This window comes from Heptranchias perlo, chromosome 37 (assembly GCF_035084215.1).
Source record: "Heptranchias perlo isolate sHepPer1 chromosome 37, sHepPer1.hap1, whole genome shotgun sequence".
Taxonomy (NCBI): domain Eukaryota; kingdom Metazoa; phylum Chordata; class Chondrichthyes; order Hexanchiformes; family Hexanchidae; genus Heptranchias; species Heptranchias perlo.
Genome location: NC_090361.1, coordinates 4,058,487 through 4,068,882, shown reverse-complemented (window position 1 = coordinate 4,068,882; position 10,396 = coordinate 4,058,487). Strand labels below are relative to the sequence as shown.

Genomic DNA, 10,396 nt, shown 5'->3' with positions numbered 1-10,396 from the left:
AATCGATAGACCCTGTTTAAATGTATGCCTCAACAACATTAATGTCATTCTCTCACCTTGCTGTCAGGCTTGGCTCCGGTGCAGTACTGAAGGGATGCTGCATTGTCCGAGGCGTTGGGGCTAATGTTCACCTTTGCCATTTTGAACGGTATTCTGGTGGAGCGGGCACTACAGCAGGCGGGTGAGCTGGCTCAGGGACACTTAAAGAAATAAATGAAGACAGAAGATGCTGCAAACGCATGGCAGATCGATCAGCCTCTGAGAGACAGGAAGGGGAGTGTTCTGGGTGTAACACTTTATCACAACCAATCCATTAAAAAAGGTTCACCTGAAACATTGACTTGTCTTTCCATTACAGATGCTAATCGACCTGCTCTGCATCTCCAGCATCATTGCACATTTCCAGCATTCTTTACCTCTCCGTTTAATTTTAAACCAGTCTCTAAACACTATCATACACATTCATTGAAATGTGCTCCAATCTTCACTAGTCTGTGCACGGAAAAGGTGCTTAGAATCCCTAACAAGGGCTCGTTCATTTGGCTGCAATGACTGGAAGCAGAATGTTTTAATTACCCTTGTGTGGTTGTAGCATTAGTTGCATTGTTCAGCGTTGCCTTATCCTGGAGTCCAATCCAGTGCTTTGTGTTATTAATTCTCTTCTCAATGAAAGCCTGTTTACGGAATAAATGCATCGTTACTATCGAGAGCAGGAGAAGGCTGGTCCATTGAAGATTAAGGGGCTGGGTTTCTGTGGGGGGGGGGGGGGCGGGTTCTCCCACTCCTACGCTATAACTTCAGCGCAAGATCCGTGGAAACCCCAGGCGCTAACAATGATTACGCATTTTTTTTCAGGGATTTTCACTCAACGTACAGCAGACAAGCGGGAAATTCCCCATCCCTAAGTCTAAGAGCAGCAAATTCTGCTTAACTTGATTCATTTTAACTTAATAAAAATAATCCTGTCACTTTTGTGAGGTCTCGTTGACGCACCATGAATCTTAGTCGTGTCTTAAGAACAACGTACACAGATTGTGTCACTCTGCTGTCTCAACAAAAGTAAGTGCCTATATTAAAATTTATATTGTCAAACAAAAACTCTTGTCGTTTGATATTAGGGATGGGCAATAAATGCTGGCCTTACCAGCGACGCCAACATCCAATGAACGAATAAAAAAAAATTCGACATTTGTTGTGCCATCAGCTTTGGGACCGGGTTCAAATCTAGTCCAGACCGATGGGACGAAAGCCTCCTCTGTCCATCCAGTGTCAAAGTTCTTTTATGATTCACTAGAATAATACCGGGGCTAAAAGGGTTAAATTATGAGGACAGGTTGCATGGACTAGACTTGTATTCCCTCGAGTGTAGAAAATTAGCAGGTTGATCTGATTGAGGTGCTTAAGATGATCAAAGGAGTTGATAGTGTAGATAGAGAGAAACTATTTCCTCTGGTGGGGGGAGTCCAGAACAAAGGGGCTTAACCTTCAAATTAGAGCTAGGCCGTTCAGGGGTGATATCAGGAAGCACTTCTTCACACAATGGGGAGTGGAAATCTGGAACTCTCTCCCCCAAAAAGCTGTTGAGCCTGGGGGTCAACTGAAAATTTAAAAGCTGAGATTGATAGATTTTTGTTGGGTAAGGGTATTAAGGGTTATGGAACCAAGGCGGGTAAATGGAGAGGATACAGATCAACCATGATCTAATTGAATGGCGGAACAGGCCCGAGGGGCTGAATGGCCTCCTCCTGTTCCTATGTTCCTATTCCTGAAATTATCCCGTCCCTAGTGGGCGTGTGCCTGAAGCACAATGCTGAGCCCTAATTCAGCACTAACTGCCTCTCCAAGAAGCCATAGATTGGCTACAGTAGGAACTGCAAAATGTCAAGCCAATGCAGTGTGACATGCTTTTCCAAGATTGGGACTGAGAGGTATTGTTGGGGAAGACTCTAAGCAGCTAAAATATGTTGAAGAGTCTTACAGTGTGAACTCAACAAAATCCCACCGTGACTGTCCATCAGCTGAGTTTTGGAATGGCCTTCTCCACTTCCCCTTTAATAGCCTACTGATAAAGGAATGGGGGGGGGGTGGGGGGGAATGTAAAGGTTACAGTGACTGGATTTCCTAATCTAATGTGTTAAGTATTCCCCCAACCCCTATGAAAGTGCATTGCCATTTCAACTGTGAACCACAATTGGACAATGTAGGACATTCATACCTGCTCCTTCACATTGTCGATCTTTGCAAGCTGAAGCCCTTTCGATAGACATGATTCGTTGGCCTTGTGCCAGTCAGAGAGATTCGATGAAAAATAGTAGCACTTTTCACCAAAGCACTGCCAGTTTGCAGTATACCGTGTATCAAACTGCCTCAGTTCTGCGATAACACAACGAGGTACAGTCAGTAATAGTAATCGGGCAGCAGTTATCTTCTCCCTATTCAGCCTTTTAATATTGTGTGTACAATAGTTAAAGTGATGTTCAAAGTAGATGATGACTCACACATGAAGAATGGAAAAGTACTGGAGGACAACTTTAAAGATGTCATCCATGGCTCAGTGGATTGCACTCTTGCCTCTGAGTCAGAAGGTCACGGGCTGAAGTCCCACTCCAGAGACTTAACCATGTAAACTAGGCTCACACTTCAAATGCTGCCTTTCAGATGAGATCCCGTCTACCCTCTCTGGTGGACGTAAAAGATCCCATGGCTGCATTTGAAGAAGAGCAAGGAGTTCTCCCAGTGTCCTGGCCAATATTTATCCCTCAACCAAGGGGAATCAAGGGATATGGGGATGGGGCGGGAAAGTGGAGTTGAGGTCGAAGATCAGCCATGATCTGATTGAATGGCGGAGCGGGCTCGAGGGGCCGTATGGCCTACTCCTGCTCCTATTTCTTATGTTCTTAATCAACACCATCAAAAATAGATTATTCTGTCATTTATCTCATTGCTGTTTCTCGGACGTTACTGTCTGCCGTGTTTCCCTATATTCTAACACTTCAAATTGCTTTGTTGGCTGTAAAGTGCTTTGGGATGTCCCGAGATCATGCAAGGTGCTTTGTAAATGCAAGTCTTTCTCTTCCTGCTAACTGACAGTGCTGCACTCCCTCAGGACTGCACTGGAGTGTCAGCCCAGGTTGTGCACTTCAATCCTAATCTGGGACTTCAGTCCACAACCTTCTGACCCAACTGAGCTAAACTAGAACCTGGTGTCATTTTTTGGAGTTCTTTTCCCTACTGGGTGGTAGTCCAAGTAGGGGTGGCATTGGCTCTGGTCATGCTCCTAATCCTTTCAGCAATCACAGATATCAAGTGTGGCCGAAACCTAATCCCCAGAGAGATCCCTCCTTCTCCCCCTCCCTCAGCCTGAGCCTCCTGGTAAGGAGTGACTGGCCATTCCAACTAACTGCCCCAAACTAGAGTGAAGAACTGTATGGGCCCCATTTTAACTAACCCGTCCAGCGGGAACTAAGCCGGTTTGGGTCGGGTGCCCATTTTACACTCCGCCTGATTTTATTGAATTACATCTGTGGAAGACTCTCAAGGTAACAGGTATTCTGTTACTCTGCAGTCCATCAAGACCTGAGAATGCATATAAATATAAGTTCCATTGGATAATAAATGTATTTGAAAAGAAAATTGCCGGTATATTCACACACATCAATATTTTCTCATCAAAAGTTAAACACATCCTGCCAGGTTATGTAAAGAACTTCATTAGCAGTGAATATAGGATAGAATCCTAGAGTACTCACCATTGGTAATCAGCTGTGGAATTGTTTTCATTGCTGCTTCCAGTTTTTTACAATTTGCAGAATCTGAAAGGAAATGAACAGATTAGAGAATATTATTCCCGCACAAACGTTCCCTCAATCAATCACAAAGTCCCAATCAGAGCTGAGGCCAATAAGGACCTTAATAAAAACACCGGGTGAAGTAACCAATAGAGGATTGGAATCCAATTCAAGATTGCCATGTTTAAATTTGCAGGGATTGGGTAAAAAGTAAAAGAAAGAACTTGCATTTATATAGCACCTTTCACAACCTCAGGATGTCCCAATGAACTTCACAGTCAATTAGGTACTTTTGAAGTGTAGTCACTGTTGTAATGTAGGAAACATGGCAGCCAATTTGCACACAGCAAGATCCCACAAACAGCAATGTGATAATGACCAGATAATCTGTTTTAATGATGTTGGTTGAGGGATAAATATTGGCCAGGACACCAGAGAACTCTATATGGGATTAGATTAGACTGGGCTTGATGGCCGGCGCGGACACGATGGGCCGAAGGGCCTCTATCCGTGCTGTATAACTCTATGACTCTATGACTCTAGAACTCCCCGGCTCTTCTTTGAAATAGAGCCATGGGATCTTTTACATTCGCCTGAGAGGGCAGACGGGGCCTCGGTTTAACATCTCATCTGAAAGACGGCACCTCCGACAGTGCAGCACTCCCTCAGCACTACACTGGAGTGTCAGCCTAGATTTTGTGCTCAAGTGTCTGGAGTGGGACTTGAACCCACGACTTTCTGACTCAGAGGCAAAAATTCCGAGCTCGTGTTAGGGAGAGAGTGATTGGGTACGGAGTGGGAATATCACCACAGGAAAAGCTTGAGTAACTTACTGTTTTGCTTGAGTCCTGAAGATGTCACTTCTTCAGTTGTTACTGGTGTGTTTGATTTAACTTCTAATGCTGTTGAGAGGAAAAGGCGATTATAAACTATTTCCAGAAGAAATCGAATGAAAACAAATATCACAAATGAGTTAGATTGACAGGCAGATGAAGGCGACCTATACATCTACAAAGTTGAATGGAATTCCTCAAACAATAAAAATTGGTAAATGTCAAAAATCTAAACAAAGTGTCATTTCAAAAAAGTAATTACTTATATTTTACTGCACAGAAACAGGCCATTCGGCCCAACCGGTCTGTGCCGATGTCGATGGTCCACACAACCCTCCTCTCACCCTACTTTATCTCACCCTATCAGCATAATCTTCTATTCCTTTCTCCATCATGTGTTTATCTAGCTTCCCCTAAAGGCATCTACGCTATTCACCTCAACTACTCCTTGTGATGTTCATATAAATATGACTTTAATGTCCAGGAGAGACATCAGGGCAGTGGGATTCATTTTGGATGGTTCTAGCAAAGAGTCAGCACCGACACGATGGGCCGAATGGCCTCCTTCTGTGCTGTAAACTTCTATAATTCTACTCGCCCATTTAGCAGAGTGGAGAGAATAACATGGAGGTGGAAGTGCAAAAAGAGAGAATACAACGAGGCTAAAAGTGATTAAAACTCTTTAACGTAAGAACGTTTATTTTAAGAAACTTACAGGTTGTCATGAATGTTGAAGGCCCCAGTGTTGTCGCTTTAACTTGCGATGTTGCTGAAGTGAAAGATGATCACATGTTATTTTCATTGGTGTTAAACGTATAAAAATGAAACTCCCAACAGTACCCAGTGATTAACAATTTCTTGCAGTCATATGGTTGCAGATCACCTCCCCCCACCTCACTGGTTTGAAGTGGTTGCTCCCAGTGAAGTCAATGGAGTTGCTGTGGGAAGCATGCTGGCTGATCCAAATGGAGGAGCTCAGCAGGGGAGCAGTGATGTCAAATACCAGGTCTACCAGAGAGAAGTAACCTGCAAAATTGTAAAAGCATGTAAAGGAGTAGATATCATTTGATCTTGAAGGGTTGGGTAAGGGCTTTGAACACGCGATACCTCCAAACCTTCCTATCTCCCTTACCTAACCGGATTAGACTCCAGACTGAAGGAAACACAAAGAAGCTGAATTCAGGAGATGGGAGGAGAAAATTAATCCAGCTTGTTTTTATAAAAGGTTTTTTTGAAGGTACGTACGGTCTTGCTTTGCAGTTGAACGTCCTGTTAGCCTTTCCGTAGTTTGCTTTGTGTTGGTCACTTCTGAAAGATAATCCCACATTATATATTTTGTCAGTTAAAAAGCCCTTAACTAAAAGAAACCACTTGGAACCAGTATTGAATAAAATAAACTTTCACATAAGATAACAGAACGTCCCAGAATGTTCCTTTTGAGGGAAAATAAAGTTTTTGGAAATTGCATTTCAGCAGCTTATTTATGGGCCAAAGGCGGGTATATGGAGTTAGATCACAGATCAGCCATGATCTTATCAAATGGCGGGGCAGGCACGAGGGGCTGAATGGCCTACTCCTGTTCCTATGTTCCTATGATAGTTATAACTTCTTTGGAGATAGAGGTGTTCAAAATTATGAGGAGTTTTGATAGAGTAGATAGGGAGAGGGTAGAGGGTCGGTAACCAGAGGACACAGATTTAAGGTAATTTGCAAAAAAGCCAGAGGGGAGATGAGGAGAATTTCTTTTACGCAGCGAGTTGTTATGATCTGGAATGCGCTGCCTGAAAGGGCGATGGAAGCAGATTCAATAGTAACTTTCAAAAGGGAATTGGATAAATACTTGAAAAGGAAAAATTTGCAGGGCTATGAGGATAAGAGATGGGGAGTGGGGCTAATTGGATAGCTCTTTCAAAGAGCCAGCACAGGCACGACGGGCTGAATGGCCTCCTCCTGTGATGCATGATTCTATAAACACTAAATAAACAAATCTGTAACTGAGACTCTCAGAAGCCATCAGCTCATTTTACATTTTTCTGCCTCAAGTTTGTGCACAACAGATAATGGGAGATGGTAACATCTGATTGATTCCAATCCGGCCACCCATCCTATCTCGTCTGACGAGGGATGCCAGTCCCACCCACCAGTGATCTGATGGGTAAATACTGACAATCTCCAACAGCAGTGATAAAAGTAGATTTGACTTGTAAAACACTGACACCTGGGTCAAAACACTGTCTGTTTAAAAAAAAACGTATGGTTATATGGTTCGTATCGAAAGCTGAACCTTTCAGTGAAATTGCAACCTAATCTTGTACCTTACCGCCTATAATTCCATGTTAAATTAAATGAATGAATCTTGAAGTGTGCAGTGTGTGTTGTAAGAAATTGTGACTCACTTTTATCACCAGTACAGTTCCGTGCCACTTCTTCCCATCTTTGTGTGATTTCTGGCACTGAAAGATGACATTAGATTACAGATTGTTACTTTCTAACGGTCTGTAAACGTACTGCAACAACAACATCTTGCATTTATATAGCGCCTTTAACATAGTAAAACGTCCCAGGGTGCTTCACGGCAGAGATTGTCAAACAAAATTTGACACCGGGCCACATAAGGAGATATTAGGACAGGTGACCAAAAGCTTGGTCAAAGAGGCAGGTTTTAATCGTAGAATCGTAGAAATTTACGGCACAGAAGGAGGCCATTCGGCCCATCATGTCTGTGCTGGCCAATAAAGAGCTATCCAGCCTAATCCCACTTTCCAGCACTTGGTCAGTAGCCCTGTAGGTTACGGCACTTCAAGTGCACATCCAAGTACTTTTTAAATGAGTTAAGGGTTTCTGCCTCTCCCACCCTCTCAGGCAGTGAATTCCAGACCCCCACCACCCTCTGGGTGAAAAAATTTCTCCTCAACTCCCCTCTAACCCTTCTACCAATTACTTTAAATCTATGCCCCCTTGTCTTTGACCTCTCTGCTAAGGGAACTAGGTCCTTCCTATCCACTCTATCTAGTCCCATCGTAATTTTATACACCTCAATTAAATCTCCCCTCAGCCTGCTCTGTGATGGTGGGCCGCCTTCTCCTTGAACCACTGGGGTCCTTGCGTTGATGGTGCTCCTACGATAGTGTTAGGCCAGTTTAGGTGCAGCAGCCCTGACTGATTTTTTTCCCCCCCGATATTCCCCTCCCCACACAACCCCGGGGCACAGAGGCCAATCGTAACCCCCAAGAAATGTACTTAAGGAGCATCTTAAAGGAGGAGAGAGAGATAGAGAGGTTTAGGGAGGGAATTCCAGAGCTTAAGGCCTAGGCAGCTGAAGGCACGGCCGCTAATGGTGGAGTGAAGAAAATCGCAAGAGGTCAGAATTGGAGGAGCGCAGAGATCTCGGAGGTTACAGAGATAGGGAGGGGCGAGGCCACGGAGGGATTTGAAAACAGGGATGAGAATTTTAAAATCGAGGGGTTGCCGGACCGAGAGCCAGTGTAGGTCAGCGAGCACAGGGGTGATGGGTGAATGAGGAAAGTGGAGAAATTAAATAGATGCTTCATATCCTTCACAAGACTATGGTCAAATCCTTGATCCTTAAACTTGAGGTGTTGGCAGACTGGGAACCATTCTACGTTACTGTGCACAGTGGTGATACACGAGCAGGATTTAGTACAGGATAGGAAAGTTCTTGCTTATTTACAACTTATTTAGTCAGAGGTTAACCAGTTTATTTTAAATGGGCTGAGGGGTGACCTAATGGAGGTCTTTAAAACTATGAAGCGATTCAATAGGGTAGATGTAGAGAAGATGTTTCCACTTGTGGGGAGTCCAAAACTAGGAGCCATAAATATAAAATAGTCAGCAATAAATCCAATAGGGAATTCAGGAGGAACTTCTTTACCCAGAGAGTGGTTAGAATGTGGAACTCACTACCACATGGAGTAGCTGAGGCAAATAGCAGAGATACATTTAAGGGGAAGCTAGATAAGTGCACAACTGATCGGGCCAGATGAAGTAGGGAGGGAGGAGGCTTGTGTGGAGCATAAACATCGACACAGACCAGTTTGGCCAAATGGCCAGTTTCTGTGCTGTACACTCTATGTAATTCTATGTAACTTGATGTCAAATAAGCAGTCAGACACCTCAGTGGTTGTGTGACATCAATCATGCTGAGAGTTACTAGTCCCTGAGATGTCAGTGGTTGTGTTCAAAAAACCTTCAGGGTTGTGGAGTGTAGCAGGTAGTGAAACCTTGGTGCTCATAAGAACATAAGAAACAGGAGCAGGAGTAGGCCATCCGGCCCCTCGAGCCTGCTCAGAACTAGCCTCCTTCATATTATTTCTTAAGACACCAACTTGGCCACAAACAAAACCCATTTTAATTTTACGGTAGAAATAAAACTTATAGAATTTATAAAGAAGGTGTAATGCTCATAATTATCTACATGATGAATTCAGAGTCGGAGCCAGTCCATTGGGAGGGAGGCACAATGACGAAGAGGGGCGGAGGGAAAATAGAGAAGACACAGGCTTAGGGAGAGGTTGTCTCTACTCCCTCCCCTCTTGGCGAGAGATTGGTGGAGGGCTTGGGAGACTCAACAAAAAAAAAACCTTACCAAAAAAATAATTTCAATAACTTACTTTTATTTTGAATCCCCTTCAGTTCGTTCATTAATTTGTTCATTTCTTTGTTTAGCGCTGAGACTGAAAGACAGATAACCTCAGTGATCAAATAAATAGCAGCTGAACATCGAAAATGAAATTCTCTGAGGCAGCCATTTTCATGAAGTGTGACAAACCTTTTTTTTTTAGGTTTATCAGATTTTATTTCAAATGTAATCATCACCCAAACCTCACTCCTTATTTTGTTTGTAAACCTTGGCAATCCTGCAAGTATGGTCACAGGAATTGTCACGGTTCATAACAGTTACCATATTTACACTGTCCCTTATCTCAAAAAAACACCTGGAACCATCATTGAAGAAAATAAACTTTCACACGCAACAGCTGGGCACGCCCCAGAATGTTCCTTTTGAGGGAAAATAAAGTTTTTGGAAGTTGCGTTTCAGCAGCTAATTTAATATTTATAACATCATCAAATAACTAGCAACTGAATATCGAAAATGAAAGTCTCTGAGGCAGCCGTTTTCTTAAAGGGTTGGTTTTGTTAAGTTTTTCAGCCTTATGTCACTGTATGTTGTGGCGAGATAGTTTGCCCTAGTACTTCTACCGAAATAATTACATATCTTATGGGACATTGGAAAGTCTCCGAGGAGTGTGGAAAGGTGTCCGTATATTAATAAGTCCTGAATGGCTCCATCTCGTATTGATAAAAAAAAAAGCCATGAATTATAGTCAACTATCTGTTAGGTAAACTATGGTGATTGGCTCAAATATTCCATGAACTAAAAGATTTCCAATCAAAAACCATCCCCATTCACTAAATAATTGAGATAAAACTACCGACAGTCCATAACTACCAAAATCCAACTGATCAAATTGCTAAAAAAGAGGGAATTGGACATATAGTTAAAAAGGAGAAATGTGCAGGACGATGGGGATAAGAGCAGGGGGAGTGGGACTGATTGGATAGCTCTTTCAAAGAGCCAGCACAGGCACGATGGGCTGAATGGCCTCCTTCTATGCTGTAAGATTCTTTGTGCTCTAGCAGCAACTACTTTTGGATTATGCAAGAATAACTTCAGTGTACAGTTGGGACTCAGAAAGGGTCATTTTCAACATCACTGCTTGGGCAGTAACTTGGCTGCTGATTTCAATGGAATGA

At 43.1% G+C, this 10,396-nt stretch overlaps 1 protein-coding gene and 1 long non-coding RNA gene across 4 annotated transcripts in view; one reads left to right on the top strand and one right to left on the bottom strand.

Annotated features, from left to right (window-relative positions):
* The window catches only part of LOC137304413 (glutamate--cysteine ligase regulatory subunit-like), a 17,889-nt gene extending 16,808 nt beyond the window's left edge, over window positions 1-1,081 (top strand). For 2 of the 3 annotated variants that reach the window (XM_067973004.1, XM_067973001.1), the window contains one exon: window positions 1-1,081. This exon is cut by the window's left edge and continues 258 nt beyond it. Coding sequence is in view for 1 of the 3 variants with exons in the window: in XM_067973002.1 (XP_067829103.1) it covers window positions 856-936 (81 nt within the window). In the remaining 2 variants the exon portion in view is untranslated. The other variant, XM_067973002.1, reaches the window with a different exon arrangement.
* The window catches only part of LOC137304415 (uncharacterized), a 4,762-nt gene extending 2,404 nt beyond the window's left edge, over window positions 1-2,358 (bottom strand). The window contains exons 1-2 of the long non-coding RNA XR_010958570.1: window positions 2,216-2,358; window positions 577-674 (exon numbers count right to left, since the gene is read on the bottom strand). This is a non-coding gene — a long non-coding RNA (uncharacterized lncRNA). The remainder of the gene's footprint in view (window positions 1-576; window positions 675-2,215) is intronic.
* Window positions 2,359-10,396: the final 8,038 nt, after the last annotated feature.